Source organism: Eublepharis macularius, chromosome 5 (assembly GCF_028583425.1).
Source record: "Eublepharis macularius isolate TG4126 chromosome 5, MPM_Emac_v1.0, whole genome shotgun sequence".
Lineage (NCBI taxonomy): Eukaryota > Metazoa > Chordata > Lepidosauria > Squamata > Eublepharidae > Eublepharis > Eublepharis macularius.
Genome location: NC_072794.1, coordinates 31385098 through 31406346, shown reverse-complemented (window position 1 = coordinate 31406346; position 21249 = coordinate 31385098). Strand labels below are relative to the sequence as shown.

At 43.4% G+C, this 21249-nt stretch overlaps 1 protein-coding gene across 5 annotated transcripts; it reads right to left on the bottom strand.

The window, feature by feature from the left end:
* Positions 1-1458: 1458 nt before the first annotated feature.
* Positions 1459-20729, bottom strand: NPL (N-acetylneuraminate pyruvate lyase). Of its 5 annotated transcripts, none has more exons than XM_054981743.1 (12): positions 20649-20729; positions 19544-19653; positions 17605-17678; positions 14826-14913; positions 12234-12291; positions 9655-9730; positions 9170-9262; positions 8420-8568; positions 7626-7672; positions 6583-6664; positions 6110-6149; positions 1459-3520 (listed from the first exon to the last, which is right to left on the bottom strand). In XM_054981743.1, the coding sequence occupies exons 2-12, from the start codon at positions 19606-19608 to the stop codon at positions 3369-3371; spliced, it is 924 nt and encodes a 307-aa protein (XP_054837718.1). In that variant the 5' UTR covers positions 19609-19653; positions 20649-20729; the 3' UTR covers positions 1459-3368. The 5 variants fall into 5 exon arrangements, with proteins under 5 accessions (XP_054837718.1, XP_054837719.1, XP_054837716.1 ...); XM_054981744.1 differs by lacking the exon at positions 20649-20729 and adding an exon at positions 20179-20556; XM_054981741.1 differs by lacking the exon at positions 20649-20729 and adding an exon at positions 20179-20556 and having other exon boundaries at positions 19544-19649.
* Between the last annotated feature and the right edge of the window lie 520 nt (positions 20730-21249).

Genomic DNA, 21249 nt, shown 5'->3' with positions numbered 1-21249 from the left:
TAACAGATTTGCAATGGCCTCTGAAGAAAATGGGATGCTGCTCAAGATGGGCACCAGGTTCATAGTTCACTTAAGGTGCCAAAAAACCTACATGGAGCATCTTACCGACTAAATTTGGGTTTTGGAGTCAGCAGAAGTCCCTCCCTAACTCTTGCCAGTTCAGGAAGATTACCACAATATATAAGAGGTATATGAAGAATATCACAAAGTTTAAAATTTGATTTATTTGATTTATTCCATTTATATTCTGCCCTCTCCACGAATGGGCTCAGGGCGAATAAGAATTTTTAAAACCAGCAATAAAAATATGAATACAATAATTCAATTCAGTGAAATATCATCCTAAATGGTAGCAATGCTTCTAACCTCACCTACACATCCTACGGGGTGGAGGGGTGTCCAGATGAAACTAGTGGACCAACCAATGGAAACCAGAGCAGGGGGTTACATTACCCCTCTCACAGAGGAAACCAGCCAGAAGGCTCAATCCTGCCCCAGCCTCAGCCATATGCTTGGTGGAGCATCTGTCTTACAGGCCCTACAAAAAGATAATAAATCATACTGGGCCCAGGTCTCAATAGAGTTCCACCCAGTTGACGCCAAGACAGAGAAAGCCCTGGCTCTAGTGGATGGGATCCCCCTATCCCCAGAATGGGATGGGGAGGGAGTCACTCTACGATACTATGTGAACCAAGCCATTAATTCCTTCTCCAGTTACGTATCAATTTGTTTCTTTGTTCCAGACTGTTTAACTTAGGTACACAAGCCCTTGTGCATTCACACCACCACTAACCTGTTGAATGTGTAGATATGCCAACATGCGTCCATTATTACTTAGTAAGCAGCGGTCACAGGTATTGAGCATTTTTGGCAGGTGTACAATAGGATATAAAAACTTACAAATAATTAAAATATGGTAACTGTTAATTTTTTAAAAAAAGGAATGAACAGCTTCCCAAAGGGAATGAAACCAACTAGAATTAAACTGGTGAAAAGTCACAGCTGGCTGATTCTTTCTTTAGGCCCATGGCCAAACAGCCCCACTAACCTGTGAGTGCTGTCCCTTCTTGCCCTTTGGGGGGGGGGTCTGGGTTTAACCAGTGGCCATTCAAGTCTTCTTTTGGCTCCTGCCACCCACCTGGCACCTCCTCAACACTCATAGGGGCTTTTGTTCCTTCTCTCTCGTACCAGCTGCCACCACTTGGCCTTTGTGGGAATTGCCCACAGCAAGGGCCAAGACTCCCTGATCCCCTGTGCAGGCTTGCCACCGTGAGCCCTGCCTTGTACCCAGTCTCCTGCTACCCAGCGCCTGGTTACTGCAGGGACTGCTTGGTGCACTTCTGCACCACTGGGGGAATTAACAAATTGCCAACAGACCACCCCCTTTTCATGGCACCTGTTTTAAATAGCGTGTTGAGCAGTGGAAGTCTATGTGGTACAGAAAACAGTGACCAGCACTGAAGAATTAAAAACATTTATTATAAAAGGAAGAAAATATTCACACTCATACTTTTAAGCACAGCACCAAAGTGATCAAGGGATCTCAAAACAAATTTGTAAAAACGCAATTCCTCTTTCCTTCATTCTTACTCATGCCCTAACTAGATGTAATTAGGAGTGTACACTGAAAAAAATGGTATTATTCAGATTTGGGTATCCAGAATACCATATATATTAAGTATTCCCAATATTCGGGTCCAGAAATACCAATATAGTATTCAGATTTGATTCAGAATCCCAAATATATTTGACTCCATTGTCCCTATCAGAAAATCTGGAGGGTTGGAGGGCCATTTTTCAAGCAAACTACACCAAAATTTCAGGGAACCTAATACTGCCTGTCCACTAAAGCCCCACCCCCCAGACTTTTAAGAGAATTGTACCAAAAGATCAAGTCCTACATGCCCCTGAACAAACTCCCACTAGCCACTCCCCATTGTTTCCTATGGGCGGGGAGGAAACCCAAGTCTTTCTCCAGGACACAGGAATCCTTAGCCAAACACTCTATAGCAACCCAATGATCAAAAACCTCCCAATGCAAACAGAACCAACGTAAAACCAGAGAATTCCACCTGAAACAGAAGCAAAGGACACTGTTATAAGTGTGTCTAACTCTCTGTCTCTCAGGCCTCTAAGCCCTCCACATGGCCAGTAAAAAGAGAGAGTGAGTCACGGAGTAACATGCATCAAATGAACAAAACCGTGACCGACTGACTAAATCAATTAAAGAAACAGTAATACCAAGGTTTAATACAATCAATAAATAATTCAAAGTGAATAGTACAACAGGTTCTGCAAAATGCAATCGTAGGGGTGTTGTCGCAACCTGGGAGATCTTGTACTAACGGCCAGTATTTTAACGCCACCTGTCGGATGCCTTTTGCCAGAGGCGTATAATCCAATGCAAAAGTGAGCCTCCCTGTTATAAACACTGTTATAAGTGTGTCTAACTCTCTCTCAGGCCTCTAAGCCCTCCACATGGCCAGTGGCTGCCTGTAGAATCAAGGGTGTGATTTTTCTTCCTTCGGGTGAAGTCAGCAAAAGAGACCTTCCTCTTTGTTCCAGGAGATTTTATTATTTCCCTTTGCCCACCCCCAGGGCAGGTCAGAAAGGCTTTTCCTGAGGGCTCCAGGAAAAAAACCCTCCTTGCTGGCATTTTAGTCCTCCAAGTCTCTATTCCATACCTGCCTGGAAAGGTCAATTATTAGCAGAAAGTCTTAACTGGCTATATCTGCATGTCTGAAGCCCAATGGTGAGTGTGACTTAGAAAGCATTTGGTTTCTCCTCCCTTATTTGTAGGGTGATGACCTACAAATAAAAGCATTTCCCCACTAGGCCTACCCTCAACTCACACTTTAAATCAGCAGTTAACATTTATTAGCCATGGCAACTGTTGCTACATTTGGAAACTAAAACATTCAGACATATCTTGCAAATTCAGCTACAAATGTCCATTTTTATTGGTGCTTCTAGAATTTAAGAGCTTCGTGAATACAAAGCAAGATTAAGACCTACCAAATTTAATTATATTCATATTGCCCAACATCTTCAGATAAAATGGCCAGAAGTACGTAACTGGTCAAACTGCACCACATTCCCCCTTTCTAATCTTGTGGAAGAATGCTAGGATTTGAGCTAGAAGGAGCTAGTTTCTTTGTCAAATAACTGTCTCAACCCTGATTGGCAAGAAAATTTCTGTTGCAGGGTTAATCCTAGTCGATATTAAAAAGATGTAAATGAGGATGGCCAGATGTACATTAGGTTGGCCAGAACAGGAACCAAATCCTTCATGAAAGTTCAGTCAGTGACATTTCAAACCATGCTGGAGGCTGAGTCACATAGACCACGCTTCTGTCACTACCCTGATGTTAACTATATGGGCAGTTCTTCAGGCTCTCCAGCTTGGTTTTTACATTGGCAATAAATTCCTCAGAGGCACTGGACAGCGGAAGCCGTGGGGGCCCCATTGGTATCCCTGAAACCAAGGTCATAACTGCTTTGGTCTGTGCAACACCGAAGCCTAGACAAAAATAAATACAAACAATAAATCATTAAAGACAAAGATCCCTTCAGGATATGCTTACCCTCCCCTGCATCCTCGCTATCACACACAGAGGCTGTTTTGCCACTGTTTGATGCTGACCTGTTATTCTGAACCAGTGTTTCATGCTGTACCTTGATGCCACATTACCAATGCTATATCAGCTTTGCTTTCACAGGCTTATTGAAGTTGCAGGTGTCTTATCTAACAGCTTTGAAACTTTCAATGCCTCTGACCTTGTACACTGCTCACTCCCATGAATCAACTTTAATCTGCTTTCTCAGTGTCTAGACTTGATAGTTAAAATATGTGAGAAGTTCTCAGGACGGGTTTGCACCAAAAGTTATGTTTTGCTGAAGAGAGGGGAGAAAAGAGTAATTGAATTCTTTAAGAGGAATGATTTTCACACATGTTGCCATTCCTGTCAACCTGTTCTTACTGCTTAGTTGCTTACCTTGCTTCTAAGTAATCCTATGGACATATCTGTGGAAATGATCCAATTCCTGAATAAAACCTTTTAACCAAGAACCTGGACTTCTTGCTGTAATGGTACAGGGGTCTGTCTGCCATAGCCTGACACATCTTCTATGGAAGCAGAGTGGAGGTGTGTTGGGACAGCAGCCAAATGGCTCTCCCCCAGCAGCCTAAATAGCCTTGATGAGCCTGAGCTTGTAAGAGTTTGGAAGCTAAGCAGGATCAGCCAGTGTTAGTACTTAAATGGGAGACCCCTGAGGAAGACCAGGGTTGCTATGCTGAGGAAGGCAATGGCAAACCACCTCTGCTCATCTCGTCTTGAAAGCCACATGAGTTGTTGTCATAAGTTGGTTTCGATGGCACAATTATTACCCTGATCTGGATGGCCCCGGCTGGCCTGAATTTGTCAGCTCTTGTTAGCTAAGCAGGGTCAGCCCTGATTAGTACTTGGATGGGAGACCACCAAGAAAGATCAGGGTCACTACATCAAAGCAGGCAATGGCAAACCTTTTGCCTTGAAAACCCGATGGGGTCGCCATAAGTCAACTGTTACATGACGGCACTTCCCCCTTTCACTGCTGATCTGTTACTTAGCTATGGACCATCTATTAAATTTTAAAAACCCTTAAAAAGGTGAGCAGGGGGAGGAAAGCATCTTAGCACCACTGTTTTGAAGGTGCAGCTAAGTTCCTCCCAGATTCCTTAGTTTGGTTGTGGGCTGAGCATCCATGTGTTTGCTCACCTGTAGCAATACTGCCATTTCTTCTTTGAGCCCAACCAAAGAGGAGAATTTTTGGCTCTGGATTCAAGGAAAAAGCCCCAGGAGCCATAGAGGATTTGCTCAGAAGCAAATAAAAATTGCTGCAGTTGGGGAAGGAAGAGAAGGTAGAGCAATACAAGGAAGAGAAGGTAGAGCAAACGTTCTGTGCAGAAAGCACTAGAGTCATGTGAAGTCCTGAAATACAACTGGGTTTTAAGAAGTTGGGGGGGGGGGAGTTACATAATAGCTATATGGAGTTGCAGTTACATAATAGCTATATGGTCAGGGAATCCAATATGTAGCATTTATATAATGCTTTTCAGTGTTAAAAAGGGTTCATGTACATCATAATCCCAATAACCATCTTTCAAGGTAGGTCAATATTACTATGCACTATATTGCAGGATGCGTAGAGACAGCATTTGACTAAGCTGATAGCAAGTTCATAGAAGAAATGAGATCTGAACTAAGTGGGTGGAAATCGGGTCACTGCGGAATGTAGCAGCACTCCACAGCCCATCGTGACACCCTGGCCTGCTCGGGGCATGCTGAAGGCCGGGCCGGCGTGGTGGGCCTCCCCGGTGCCTTGGGGGCTGCAGTGGCACAACCCTCCAGAGACCCTGAGGAGGCTACTGCAGTGACAGAGAAGGCTGGTGCGGGAGTGCGGCTTTCCCTGCCAGTGCACCAGGCGGCAGCACAGGGCCACACCAGGCCTTCCGGCAGCTGCTGCTGAGCCTTGGGAAGGGCGCATCAGCCCTCCCCGCCCCCTCTTAAACAAGCCGTATTGGCAATGACTCTTTAGCCTCACACAGGCCAGAGTGTACCTGTGCAGGGATAAAAAGTGAGTCATCACCAATACGGCTTGCCTTTTATATCGTAGGATAAGGTAACATATAACAATAAGTTATAGGATATATTATGCAAGAAATCTCCTTTCAGAAATATTTTTAACACACTTGACTGGACAGTACCTCGACTGTTCAACAGACGAACACTATTCTATGTTGAAAATGTTGCTAAATATTTAGTATATGCACCATTGTTTAGTTTTAAATGAATTATGGATACGGGATATTAGGATGCATTTGGAGAAAAGAAGTCAGGAATAACAAATTGTAAGTGGAAAACAGCAGCCAGAAGAAAATATTAAAGGGAATTTATAAAGGATAAAAACCGATAGTTAAAAGGAGCCCTGACAGGGCATATTTAACAAGGAAACTTCTTGGTGATAGAGACCCCAGAACTTGTGTGAATGGTTCTGAATTACAATCTTCACAATAATATTCAATACACGCAGACAGATAAAGAAGAACAAAATGTACAATAGTGCCTACCTTGTGCAATTACAAAGCTGAGGAATTCCTGAATACAGAACTAAAAAAAAAAAGAGAGAGAGTAACACAGTAAGAATTATATTGCTGCACTAGATTATATTTAATCTCTTGGATCCAACAGAGGAGATGCAGAACAGAAGTAGCAGCATGCTTCTTTTCAGAAGATGGCACCTCAACAATCCAATAGGGAAGGCAGGACTCGATCCAGCTCCCCCCCACCCCATATGAAATGTGCAGGTGCACCTGGCAACTGGATTGCATGAGGAGCACATGGCTCTTGTCCAGTGAGCAATACATCCTTGTTTTCACAAGCTGATTGTCCCGAGCTTATCGGGAGCTGGTTATCGAGTTTTGTCCTCTGTTTAGAATGTGTATACAATCAAAGGAGTTCAAAAATTTTTTTACACAATCAAAGGAGGGGAGGGGGACCCCTAAGCCTCAGTTATAATAAGCTTCACAGAGAAACGTTATACCTGATATTTCTGTGCTAAGAGATCTCCTCTGCCAAAAGCTTCCAGTATTAAGTTACTTGCCCTGCCCAAGTAGTTATATGTGCTGTAAACAAAATAAGGGGAGGGGAGGTGGGCGGGAAGAAACACTATCAGAAGATGTGTTGGTATTTGCACGGCAATTAAAATAGAACCAAGCAAAAGTAGCGAGTCTCAACTTATCTTCCAAAAAACAAACTGCACATATAATTCCCTGCACAGATTTCCTTTATCTCCCCCGCCCCTCATTCCCAGGTGTTCAAACTAAGCATCCGGTTGCTAAAGACAACCAGCTCTCAGCTGACACCAAAGAACCAGCTTCCTACCTACTGCCCCTTTTATTAAAGTCCCTGGAAAATCTGCATATTCCATATGGCTGGCAAGAAATGCAGGTTTCTAAAGGACTTTTGTAGCTCTCTGCCTGAGGCTCTCTCACACAATAAAAATTATGCTCCCCATCAACTGGCCTTGAACATTAGCGATATTCTCAAAAGCCCCAAACCAGTTTCTGTGGTGCCAATATCCCATTCACACTGGATTTGGAGAGCGCAGGAGAAGAAAAGTATTCCTTTTAAAATGCAGGTACATGCAAGCTCCAGCATAACAAGAGTGAAGTGCATAACTACCAAAGAACAGAATGAAATGAGATTAAAAAACAGAAGTTCACAAACTAGAGGCTTACAATGTATGGCTGTGTCCCTAAATGCACCCTTTGAAGCTTTTCTTCTTTCAAAAAAGTGGGTGGCTTGAGCAATATAGGGTGAGGAAATTATTTGCAAACTTCAGTATCAGTGCGTAGCTGGGGTGTTCAGCCTGTGTCAAACCCTGTGTAAAAGGTCTGGCTTGCAACAGATAGTGATATCCAGCTGAAATGGAGGCGCAAACATAGGGCCACTTCTCACATTTATCTTCCTGATGCCAATTCAAATAGAAGACTTTCTGTCGAAACCCGTTCAACGGATGAGACCTGATGCGGACTGGCCCTGACCCACAACACCATTCACTCAGAAAGAGAAAAGGAGACTGACCTGCCAACTGCCCCAGTTGCTCCCATTGTCAGCGCGCTCAAGAGTTGCTGGGAGTGGGGGGGGGGGGAGAAAATATTTTGCTTGTAAATTTCTGTAATAATGCAGGAGTCCAACGGCAATGATTTTTACACCAAAGTTACCCAAGCTGTTCCACACCTTATATTGGATTGTTTTGTTCAATGAATTTACACTTCCTTTCTTTCCCAACTCAAGTTGATAAATTCCTCATGCGTTGCTTGTTTGGTTAAAAAAAACCCACCTAATACAAGATTTATTGTTTGTGGGGGTGGGCCATGGCTCAGTGGAAGAGCCTGTACTTAGCATGTGGAAAGTCCCAGGTTCATCCTCCAGCTTCTCCAGTTAAAAAGACCAGGCAATGGGTGATGTGAATGACCTTTGACTGAGACCCCTGAGAGACTAGTCTAAGCAGACAATACTGACCTTGATGGACCAACGGCCTGTTTCAGTACAAGGCAGCTTCATGTGTGAGTCTCACACACAAGACATTGGCTTGGATCCACTAGAGAGCATCCACAGGTGGAAGGATTTCTGCTCATGGAGTATGACTTACTTGACTCTCCCTTCCCACCACAGCTCCAAATGTCTGTTGAACTGCAACTGGGAGGGGACGCATTTAAGGCTGCAGCAGGAAGGGGAAGTCACGATCCATCAACAGAAATCCTTCCATCTGCAGAAACATTCCAGTGGGGCCAAACCACTGCTTGGGTTCCTATTCATTAGGTAGCTGCCTTGCAGTTCTACAACAGTGAGGTGATGGTACAGAAATCCCTTACCTCATCCACACCGTAAAGAAGCACCAAGTGACCTTGTTCATTTTTCTTGACACACCGTCCAAAGTCGAGGAGGTCTGTGTCACTGAACTTTACCCCCTGAAAGGTGGGGATCTGTTCTTTCATCCCATCTAGTAACTCTTCAACACGCACTGCAGAGAGGGTGAGAGAGCACCATACTGTGCAATACAATCACACTTCTAATCTCTTAAGAGCAATTGCATAGACAAGGTATGCAGACACTTCATGCAGAAATTTTGGAGAAGGTCTGGTCAGTACCTGGATGGGATACCTGCTGAGAATCCTAGCTATGTACCATGGAAGAAAGGCAAACTAGCCACTTAGGCCAGTAATTCTCAGCTGTGGGGTCCGCCAATATATTTTCTGGTGTCCACTTGCTCCTTTCCCAAAGAAAAGAGCCATATAGAAGTACCACCTCTTCATGGCTTTAGAAGAGGTACCACCTTTGTGTCTTCAAGGAAGCATTCATTTGAAAGCAGCTTCCTCCACCATAGGAGAATGCTTGGCTTGGAACCTCCTAACATTTTGTGGAACTTCCAACATTTTTGTGATGGAACTCAGCCCTCATGGCAGCCATTTTGTGATCGGCCCCATCCACACAGACATTTTATTGTGGAGCTCACACCTATTTTCACTCTTCCAAAAGTGGCCACAGGTTAACTTGGCTAGGAATTCCAAGTCCGGCTTTTCTCTGAGACGTACCTGGGGGTAGTCTGGATGAGTAACACTTACTCTTTATTCCAGTTAGAGGAGGAATATGGTAATAATAAAACGGGATTCCAGGAGCTTCAGAGGCAACATCACGCAAGAAGGCAACAAGCCCATCTTTAAAAAGAGAGAGAGGGCAAGGAAAGTAAGGAAAGCATGGGAAACTTCTGCTGTATATACATTGCACTTAAAGTCTGTATATACATTGCACTTTAAGAAACTTAACAAGCAAACATTTTAACAAACTTAAAGTTCTGCTTTAAGTGCTGCTTATGGGTGTTTTAAGGAATGCCCGCTAGGGAGTGTAGGTTTGGAAGCTCCTGCCAGCATCCAACTATGAGTAAGTATTAATTCCACCAGCTGTTAGCAGAAAGTACCCATACATCTTGACAGTTACTCACATCCACTCTGCTCTAATTCCCTTAGCATGAATACACTATCCCAGGCAGTGAGATGCAAGAGGAAAACACAATTAGTGGGATCCAATACTCAATGAGGTGTCTACTCACCTTTGTTCAGCTGTTTGAAGAAGAATGGGGCAATGATAGCTATGCCATCTGCTCCTATTTTGGCGGCATGCTTTGCCTGGAAAAGGAGAAATATACAGTCAGAAGCTCATATTTAGATCAACACAGAAAATTATTGTCCAGTGGGTCCGAGAGGTGGGAAAAATACAAAATGATAATGTGAAAATAGCCTATGCTAGTCTGCATGCTGTTTAATGTAAAAATATTTTATTTATTTTTTATTTATTTTATTTACATCATTTATAGTCCGCCTTTCTCACTGAGACTCAAGGCAGATTACACAGTATGAGGTTAATACAATCAGTATCAAGTACATTTCAATACAATACCATAAGGTAAACAGATACAAGTTTAAAGACGTAGCATTAGCAAGGATCCAAGACAGAGTAGAAAAAATACTGGAGCAAAACATAATCCATTCTAGGACTAAGATTAGACAACATGGAGCGCTGGTTGTACATAGGAGTACGTATTTAAAGCAGCAGATAATATATAAGGCAAAAATAGTGATGAAGTCTATGATCCCCAACTCGTTAGTGAAGCATCTGAGACCCCATCCCTACAATACAGCCCTCCCATCTGAGTAACACAGGACACTTCTTCACCTCAAAAAACTTGCTGAGGTCAAATGTTTGAAAGTGAAAAAATTGGAACTGAACCTAGACAAGACAGAAATGATACTGGTTACTGAGACGGGAATCTTGAAGGATGTTGTGCTTCCCACTTTTTTAAAAAAAATTAACTTTCAAAAAGAACAATATCAACAATACAAAAACCAAGTGTGCTTCCCACTTTTGATGTGGTTCAGCTAACCCTTGCTTCCTTGGGGTGATACTGGATTCAGCATTGCTTCTGAAGAAAATGCAGCTGCAAAAGCTCAGTCAAGCCCAGAAGATAGCACCCTACAGTGATACGGCTAATGTGGCCTCCCAGATCCCCGTCTTGTCCACATGACGAGACTATTGTAATGCACTCTGCACCCGTTTCCCATTGAAGTCAACTTGGAGACTCCAGTTGGTGCAGAACACCACGGTTTGTTTATTATCAGGTTCTAGCTAGGCGAAGCATGTATATTAGTCCCAGTCTACAATCACTCCATTGGCTGCCCAACAGTTTCTGGACAGCCCAGTTTCTGGGCTCAATTCAAGGTTTGGGCCCCTTCAGGGCCGCGGTCTTTCATATCTGCAGGGCCTCCTCTCTCCCTATGCTCCGCCACAGCAGCTTTGCTCATCTTACCAGGACCTTCTTCAAGTGCCACCCTGTACATAGGCAAAATCAACAGCTGCCCATACATTCTCTGTTGTGGCTCCCACGTTATGGAATGGCCTGCTAGATGAGATTAGAAGGCTCCCACTCTTATGGATTTCCGCAAACTATGCAAAACTGAATTATTCAGGAGTGTTTTTTACAGGAAATAGGGCTGTACTGTAAAGAAATGGTTGAGAGAGATGTTTGGGTAAAGGAATAAGGACTGTGGACTGCCTGTTGCTGTAAGTATGCTCCTGCTATGTAATTTCTGCATCGTTTCATGTATCATCTTTAAATGCTTATCCTTTGTCTCAGCTCTGTTTCATTCTTCTGTAATCCAAACATCGCATTATTTATTGGATGTCCCATCCTTTTGATAATACTGACTCAGGAGTTTTCCATGAGTTTTTTCTGTCCGTTCTGGCCTCATACTGCGATTTATCCCGATTTCTGCATGCATTCTTCCTTCAGTTTTCGTTTGTTAGGGGTTTTTTGGTTTCCCCTTGGATTTTTTCCCCGTTCTTTCGACACCACCTTTACCCCAATCTTTTTCTGGAAGCTGATTTTGAGCCAATTTTTTCCACAGGTGTTAATGTTTCTTTCTCCCACCTTTCTTCCAGCACAGACAGAACCCTGAGGTGGGTAACTAAAAACAATCCTACAAAAACATCATTAAAAATATAAGTGAGGGATCAACAGCACCCTAATCTTAGGTCAATCATAATAATTTGATCAAAGATCCACTCAGCCCATGCCAAGTGCCATCCTGAATAATCCATTAATTAGTTTTGCAATCTTTTCTAAAGGCCTGCACTTCACCTCTGCTGGGAGGTAATTCCAGAGCAAAGGGGCAGCAACCAGAAAAATCTGGGTCTGGGCAGCAGCAGAACGGACCTGGCTATCTACCTACAAGATAGCCCCAAAGGGCCTTGCTGGGCAAAATAAAGTCGCCGTATGCGTATATACCAGCAGACAGGGTCCCTTCAAGGAGGTGCTGCCAACATGTGGTGGAGGTGGAATAAAAGAGGCAGAAGCGACACGGTATCTTTTTGAAACTAGGTCACTTCCTTGGCATTTTTTTCTCCAGTAAGTTTCCCTTAAACACTTCCAGGAATCACAAAGAAATTTTAAAAATGTTTTATTATTTTTATGATGTATAAATGGTATGATGTGTTTTAACCGATGTGATCTACCCTGAGCCCGCTTGCGGGGAGGGCGGAATAAAAGTCCAAAGTAAATAAATAAAAAAATAATAAAACTGCATTCAAGCAGTCGCAACAAGAACAAAAAAAAGAGAAGCAAAACACACCCACCAGTCCCTTTGATTCTGGTAAACTCAGTGCTCCCACATGAATGATGACATGATCCAGCCTATAAAAAAGGGGAAACAGTTTTATTTTTTTTTAAAAAATAAAAGGGAATGAATCAGACTGACAGCTTGTACATCAACAGGCATTTTGCATAATCCATTTGACCGTGTGTACGTGATGTATAAACCTACAGGCTAGCAAGTCTAATTACAGAAAACTGTACCAGCTTTCCTTCCTTCAAAAAAAGCACTGCTTCAAGAGGGAGATGGCTGTGAGCCAGACAGAAAGAGTAGAGGTGGTGGGAGACACCCTTCCTTCTGCTACAATCTCCCCCCGCCCCGCAAGAACAAGCAGTCGTTTGAAACCATGCGGGGAGGGGGGAGTCCCTCGAGGGGACTGATATGGAGATTTGAAAGAATGGAAGAAACTGTGGTGGGGAGGGGAAAGTGCTTCCTCACCCCATCACCCCTTACCACAAAGCAGCTTTTGCTTCTTCTTTTTTTCAAAAGTTTCTCTGTCTGATTCATCCCTCCCTCCTGCTACAGAACTCAGAGCAGAACCATAGTTCCCCCTTCCACATTTTATCCTCACAACATCTCTGTGAGGCAGGCCAGACTGACCAAATGTGACTGGCTCAAGTTCTCCCACTGAGCTTCACAGCACAGAGGGGATTTGAACCCAGGTCTCCCAGGTCCTAGGCTGACACTTTAAGCACCACAATAGCTTGCCAGGGTGCTTTAACAGGTATAGCAGCAGTTAGCCCCTCTCCAAGGCCATACAGATGCAGGGCAACAGAGAGTCAATGCACTTAGAATATCTGTCATTGTGCACTATAGAGAGATTTCCTATATGTAGGAATGTAGAAATTTCAAGAGAGGCAGATATTAAAATTGCAGCTCAGAACAAAGAATGCTGCAAAATATTTAGTCTATATTTTTAAGGGGAGAGGACAAGAAGAAGGGAAAGCTGGAAACACAACATTCTCCCATCTCATTCTTCTGCATGGTTCTTTCTCTGAAACTGCATGCTAATCAATGAAGAAAACAAGAGCCGAGTCAATTTCTGAGCACCTCATCTGCAGATAACTTAGTTTATTTGTTTAAAATATTTATACCCCTTTTTTCTCTTGATCAACGTCACTCAAAGCAGCTTGAACCCAATCCAAAGCCTCGTTTCACAATGAATGCAATATAAACAACAAGAACAGAGCAGGCAGTAAACCTTCTGAGATTTGCCAGCCTGTAAAGATCAGCACCAGCCCATGTATGTTTATTCTCTGTTGCAGTTTCCACCTGGTGGATTGGCCTGACTGAGATCTGTTCACAGAATGTGCAAAGCACAATTGTTCAGCATTTTTGTAAAGGGATTAAAACAGTAGAATAATGAAACACAGCAAGAGACTAGACTTGTAGTCTATTGTAATGCTTACTGTATGCATTATCTTGCTTTTACTGCATTATCTTCTACCTTTGCAATCCACTTTTTTATTATGCTATGTCGTGCTTTCGAACCATTGTTTTCTAATTCTGGGCCTGTCAAAACCTTTCATGGTGCCTGCCAAGTGTTTTTAGAAAGTGGGTGGGGCTTCTGCCCAGCAGGGTTTCTGACTGGCTAAAATAACATTGGATAATGCACTTTCAGTGCACTTTAGCAATCGTTTTGAAGTGGATTTTTTGTTTCACACACGAAAAATTCAGTTCCAAATGATCTCTAAAGAGGACTGGAAGTGCATTATCCAATGAGTGCAGAATCAACAATTGTTTCAGCAGCAGTGTTTGTATCACAGTGGTTTTTTTATTCTCTCTCATTCCTATTTCCTAGTGATTTTAAAAAATATTACTCCTCTTGCCCCCTGCACTTGGGCTTTGTGTGTGTGTGTGTGTATGTGCGTGTGCGTGTGTGAGAGAGAGAGAGAGAGAGAGAGAGAGAGAGAGAGAGAGAGAGAGAGAGTGTCATAAGCCACAGAGCTTCAAAAACCTTTGCAAGGTTGGAGCATTCTTCACACGCTTGGAAAGCCCATTCCATAAGAGAGGTGTGGTCACCAAAAAAGCAGAACTTACTAACCTGAGTGGAAGAACTATTAACAAGCCTTGGTCTGGACAACTGGAGTTGCCTTGTGGACCTATATGGGTAGTGACAGTCCCAGAAAGAAGCCATTTATACCAGCAGATTTTAGAGCATAAAATAATTCAGGGGAGATCGCAGCTGCCTTAAGAGATTGATCTAGCCTTAAGGGATTAGCCTTAAGGGACTGATCTACTCATCCTTTTCTCTCTTAAAGATAACGGCTGTCCAAGAATCCCTTCTTCAGAGGACAACATTTATCCCTTCTTTTTCATCCTCCGATAGACTTGAACAGCAAGCACTGATTATTTACTGAATACCAGCTACTTTCTCCTGCTTGTGAGCAACATGGAGAAAAGCAGAATATTAGTTTACTGTGATATCAGCAATATTCTGATAAATGATCCCCACTCCCTGCCCTTTAAACCCAACGGGGAAGTAAACAGAGGATGCTGATTTCCTGACCAACTGTCTTTGCTTCAGTAGGCAACAATTTTTCACAGACAGACATAATTCACCAGAATTACTCACTTATCCTTCCCCTTTGCCACCCATTCCTCTGCCAGCAGTTTCCTCTCCTGAACACTCAGAGACAGGCCTTCTCCTGTTGTCCCGTTTACTGTTAGGGAAAAAAATTGAGAACACAAAGAAGGTAGAATATCTCTCTTTACTTAAAATATAGACGCCTACTTCATTTCTCGATGCCATATGAGGAATAGCTTGAAAAATTTCAGTTGATTAAATATTTTCACTGAATCGCCCTCATGCTATTTTGGGGGTTTCCTGTCCCCTCAAGGAGCAGCATTTAATGGGATATTTGGGGCTGACGGTAAGCAAGGATTCCTGTTCTGCTTATGGAAATCCCTTCCTATAGTGGAAATTTACTACAATACCCAGGTCCTCATTACCCTCTTTGGCCTCCTCCTGGGAGACTTTTGAACATAACAAAATTTAGTCTTATCTGAAGAAGTGAGCTGTGCCTCACCAAAGCTCATACCCTACCACAAATTTTGTTAGTCTTATAGGTGTTACCAGGGCTTTTTTTCAGCTGGAACGTGGTGGAACGGAGTTCCAGAACCTCTTGAAAATGGTCACATGGCTGGTGGCCCCGCCCCCTGATCTCCAGACAGAGGGCAGTTTAGATTGCCCTCCACGCTGCTGAGCAACGCGGAGGGCAATCTCAACTCCCCTCTGTCTGGAGATCAGGGGGCAGGGCCACCAGCCATGTGACCATTTTCTCCGAGGGCAACCCACTGAGTTCCACTACCTCTTTTCCCAGAAAAAAAGCCCTGGGTGTTACTGTACTCTTGCTCTTTTCTACTGCTACAGACAGACTAACATCTTGATTTAACTCCCACAAAGAGCCTTTTTGGTGTCTGCTAGGGTTTGGTTTTTATTTGGCCATTCTGGATTGTACTTTTTCAGTTATTTTTTAAAATCGTTTTATTGTCAGCCCCCCTCCCCAAGACATCCAGGTTGGGCTAAGTGTTAAAATAACTCCTTACTGGTTGGTTGTGCCTCCCAATTCAATCCATAAATGATTTGAAGAAGAGACGGACATTATGGGAACCTTGCAGCCAGTCCATGTCCTGAGCCATTCCTCATACTTTCTACTTTCAGGAGCGCTTTCCACATCAGTCTCTGCTGCAGAACCACTGCATGGCACAGAGGACTAGAGGTAAATCCCAGGGTCATGCTCAGTTCAGTTTAAGCGAGACAATGGGGATGACCAGCCTGCCTGCATGAACCGAGTGGTACATTATAGAAGAGGATGGGTAGTCATGGGATAAGAGTTCGACAGGGGCATTTTTCTGCCTTTACTGGTCTTCTGATTTAGAAAATGCTTGTACGTTTTTTAGGAAACCATTTGCAAATATGGCCATGCCGAGACAGTCTTTGCTTAAAACAGAAGGTTTACACACTACAAAGCTATACTGATTTTGCACCAACAGTCGTAGCTTTACGCAAAGAATCCTGAGAACTGTAATCAGCTGAGATGCTGAAACTTCCCTAGCGAGCCCTATTTAATTGAGTTCTCAGGTTTGCCTTGGAAGAGGAAATGGCCATGAAGATCATGTTAAATATGTGATCTGAATTGCTTGTGGTCAGCTTCCTGCTTCTTGGACAGAATTAACCAGCAGATCAATACCTCATTTTAATTGCTGTGGTACATGCAGAGGCGTTAGCGACCTGTAGCATCTTTAACTAATCTATTGCAGCATAAGCTTTCATAGGCTCGGTCATACTTTAGAAAGGCTTATGCTTCCAAAAGGCTATCACTGCAATAAATCAATTGTTGTTGTTGTTATTTATGTCATTTATAGTCTGCCTTTCTCCCTGAGACTCAAGGCGGATTCCACAGTGTGAGATTAGTTCAGTCAATTTCAGGGACATTTCCATAAACAATGTCATAAGGTAAATACACACAATTTTACAAAGACATAGCTCTAGTAAGAATCCAATACAGAGTTGAAGAAATGCTGAAACAGAACACAAGCAATTCTAGGGCTGACATTAGAAGCACAAGTAGCTCATAGGAGCACATATTTAAGACAACAGGTAGTATCTAAGGCAACATAGTGGTGAAATCTATGGTTCTTAACTCATTAGCGAAGCATCTGAGAAACCCTCCCTATAATACAAAAGCCGTTTTGAATAATTCAGTTTTGCACTGTTTGAGGAAAGCTAGGAGAGTGGAGGCTCTCCAGACTGCCTCAGGCAGGCCATTCCACAGGGTAGGGGCTACCACAGAGAAAGCCCACGTATGGGCTGCTGTTAATTTCACCCATGTGCAGGGTGGCACCTGCAGGAAACCCTGTTCAGATGAGCGAAGTTGCCGTGGAGGAACATAGGGAGGGAGGTGATCCTGTAGGTATGCCGGGCCAAGGCCATGAAGAGCTTTGGTATGTGATAACCAATACCTTGAACTGGGCACGGTAGCTGATAGGTAGCCAATGGAGTGACTGCAGAATGGGGGTGATGTTCATGTTCCTGCTCACTCGATAGCAGTCGCATCGCAGCGTTTTGCACCAATTGGAGTCTCCTAGTTAGCCTTTTAAGATGTTAGCCTTTTAAAAGCTAGCCTTGTAAGATGTAATGGGACGTATTTGTCTCAGTCCAGATACAGAATGAATGCAGCCAGCCCCTGCCAAAGTAATTGGTTAACTACCATGATACCTTTTAACCTCTTGATATGCTTTGTCTGTTTGACTTTGGCTATCCAAAGCTGGAACCATACCAGTTTTTGGAGAAGGGCTAGAAAGCCACGCTATTTACACAAGGATACAAGTTACAAAAGGCTGGGACTTACCAAAAACACTCTTCACATCTTGCTCATTTATCAGATAGTCCACATACTGGCCGATCACAGACAGATTGATTTCTCTAGAAAGAAAGGGAACTTAGGTAGCAGAAATTATCTATGGTATTCCTTGCATCTTACCATTCATGCAAAGAACTTGTGTAGGGGAGAAGAACAGATTAGGGATTTTATGGGGCACCAATAGCTGGACTGTATTGTCCTTCGGCTCAGGAAAAATGCTTGGGAACAGAAATTCCCATTCTGACTAGCTGTCAGCCTACCAGCTTCAGCAGTGCTTCTTTATACTAGCAAAGAAAATGCCCATGTGGGAGAGGGGGGAAGCCCTCTTCTTTTCGTGCCACTTGAGATAATCCCCTGACCCACAGACATTTTGCATACTCCTTTTGGCCTCTTCTAAGAGTGCTGACAAGGACCAGAAGAAGCTCCAGAGCAAGACATTATTGTTTCATGTTCTCCTTCTCTGAGGTAATAATTATCAGTGTCACCCCACCCCCACCCCCGACTTGCTGACTCAAGTAAACTAGTTAATCTGTGAAGATACAATATCTTTGTTTACAGAAGCAACAAGAGACTGTCTTATGTTCAGGAGGGCAAAAAACTAGTCTAAGAGGAATCAAGGCCTGTGCAGATGACCAACAGCAGTCCTACTTCGGCACAATTTTGTGGTTTTCCCTCCCAGCAGATACTGGATTCTACTTTCCTGATGTTGTCTTTCAACTCATGACCTTCACTTTTTATGTTGAGCACGACTCCAAGAAGTAGAAGCAAACAGCAGAGAAATCATCAAGAATCTATTACAAATAGGAAGGCCAACTTCTCTGGGCTAACTTCAATCTTGGGTTGCCAGCACTGGGTTGAGAAACTCCTGGAGATTTTGGGGGTGGATCCTGGAGTGCGAGGTTTAGGAAGGGGCCCCAATGGGATAAAGTCCACCCTCCAAAGCAACCATTTCCTCCAGGGGAACTGATCTCTGTAATCCGGAAATCAGTTGTAATTCTGGGAGGTTTCCAAGCACCAGCTGGAGTTTGGCAGTCCTATGCACAATCTACTGGTTTTTGCTTATTGTAGACAAACTCCCATAGTCCATTAATTGGTTTTAAATATACAAAGAATAGTGCATCTTCAGGATACCTTAACAATTAAGTGATAAACGATCTGTACGCAGCAACCTCAAGTGCATGTTCTTGCTTATGAAGCACCTTGCAGGACCCTACCAACGTCCATCTGGTCCAGCATTCCTTAGTCCATGGCCTGGAGTATGTACCCAAGAACAGAGGAAGATGGAACAAAGTATCACCATCTCTGAATTATCACAAAGAGATAACTCAGGTGAGTGAGCCAAGCTATACACTTCAGGGGGCCAAAAGAGCACTAATTGACTACTGCCATTCAGAAGCCATTTGATTTCCCCCCCTTCTTTTTGGAGAAATGACCCCAGTTCTCAGTCAACAATGAAAATTAATGTAACACAAAGTAATTATGCTTTTAATTAACCAACCATCCCCTTATACTCCAGAAACCCTGGCTCTTTTGCTTAGTTATAAGGATCCTACATTTACTTCAAAGGTAAAGGTAAAGTCCCCTGTGCAAGCACCGAGTCATTACTGACCCACGAGGGGGATGTCACATCATGACATTTTCTTGGCAGACTTTTTGTTACAGGGTGGTTTGCCCTTGCCTTCCCCAGTCACCTACACTTTACCCCCAGGAAACTGCATACTTTACTTCAGCCATTCCAAAATATGTCTTAGTCCTTTTAGCCCTTGCATCCAAAAAATAAGGAATAAGTATTTGCCATTGCTCAAGATTTATGAATCAATTAGCTTCTAAGGGAATAAAAGGGAAGGAAAAGGAAAGTAACACAAAGTAATGTAAGAGACCACCTAATCAAACCATAATGTCTTTTTATAGCCAAGGAAATATTTACCCATTTTGAGTCATCGGAGTGATGGTGGCTGCCACCAAGCCTTGTAGCTTCTTCTGGGGTGCCATGAAGCCGTTGAGTGTGAAGTCAGGGAAAAATAAAGAGAAATCTGGCTGGAGCAAGAAAATCAGTTTGTGTTGAATGACCTCAGTTAATATCTAAACCCTCACTTGAAGATTCTAGAACCCTGTAAACATCTTTCAAGAACAGTGCTGGGGCTTTACAATCCCCAACACCAACGCAAGATTTATATCACAAGTACACAAACAGTACAATCCTATGCAGAGTTATTCTAGTCTAAACCCCACTGATTTCAATGGCTTATTTTTAATGGCTAGTTTTTATATTGTTATGTTGTTTTAATTGCAAGCCGCCTGGAAGACTCAGAAATATCTTTTTAAAATAAATAAAATTGCCCCTGTAAAACTGTGATCCTAAAGCCTTTATGGGGAGTAATTGGGAGTAAACGCCATCAAATAACATGGGACATGTCCAAGTAAAGCAGTTTAGAATTACTCCCTCTGTTTAGCTGGGTCTACTTGGAAGTAACATCCATGACTTTCTCTAGGGAAAGCATCCTTAGGATTGCAGCCAGAGAGTCACTTTAAAATGTTTCATTAATTATCTCCAATACTAACCGCAAAAGAATGCGTTCGGATTCAAAAAGTTTAAATCGCTGCTCAGCAGAAGCATAACTCACTCGCTATCAGTTTCTGGGGTAAATGGTGGTCAAGCCCTTGCAAATCGCGCCCGATGTCAAAACTGCTAGCGGTGGAGAGTCTGCAGTCTGCTTTGAGAACAAACTTCCCCAAACGCTCGACGCTCAGGGCGGAAATCTTTCAACCCTCCCGCTGGACATCAGTTGCGTAAAAGTCCCAGCAGAGCCATTCTTGCATCAAGTGCAAGAAAAGGAGAAGGCAACTGCAAAGCAGAGCAACTCCCGCTTGACATCCAGATTTAACGCTCTCTCGGTAGCCTCCTCCCCTTCAGTAGCACCGCCTCCGCTAATCCTCCTTGTTTATAAATTCTCCTTTCGCAAATCAGCCCTGCCCCTGTACCACAGCCCGAAAACACAGCTCAGCACACCAGCTTCTCTCTTTTTTCTCACCAGGACAAGGGGGTGCAATTCCAGCCGGATTCAATCAAGCAAAGTCGCCCCGGTTGTCTGTACTCACTGAGCATGCCCAGCAGATTCCAGCAGGGAACTGGTAACAGCCGGAAGGGCCAAAACGGGCAGTAAACAAATAGCGGCACCGCAAAAAACAGTGAGCTGTGTTAAAGACACCGGCGAACAATATTTTAGAAAAGAAAACATGGAAATAGCATCCCTTTTATGAACCCTTTCCCTGCTAAAATGCTCCCGGAACAGCACGAAGCAGTATGGAATGGGCACTAAAGGGATGCTAGTACCATAAAAAACAGCAGGAAGCATTAAAGACACTGTAGGTTTTTAGACAGGAAAGCACTGAACTTAGGGTTGCCGGCTCTAAGTTGGGAAATTCCTGGAGATCTGTGGGGTGAAAACTGGAGAAACCTGGAGCAAGTGGGTTTTGGGGAGGGAAAGGACCTTGATGTTAATTCCATAGAGTCCATCCCCCAAAGCATCCATTTTCTCCAGGTGAACTGTTCTCTGTGGCCTGGAGACCAATTGTAATTCCGGGAGATCTCCAGCCACTACCTGGAGGCTGGCACCCCTAACTGAACTGGCA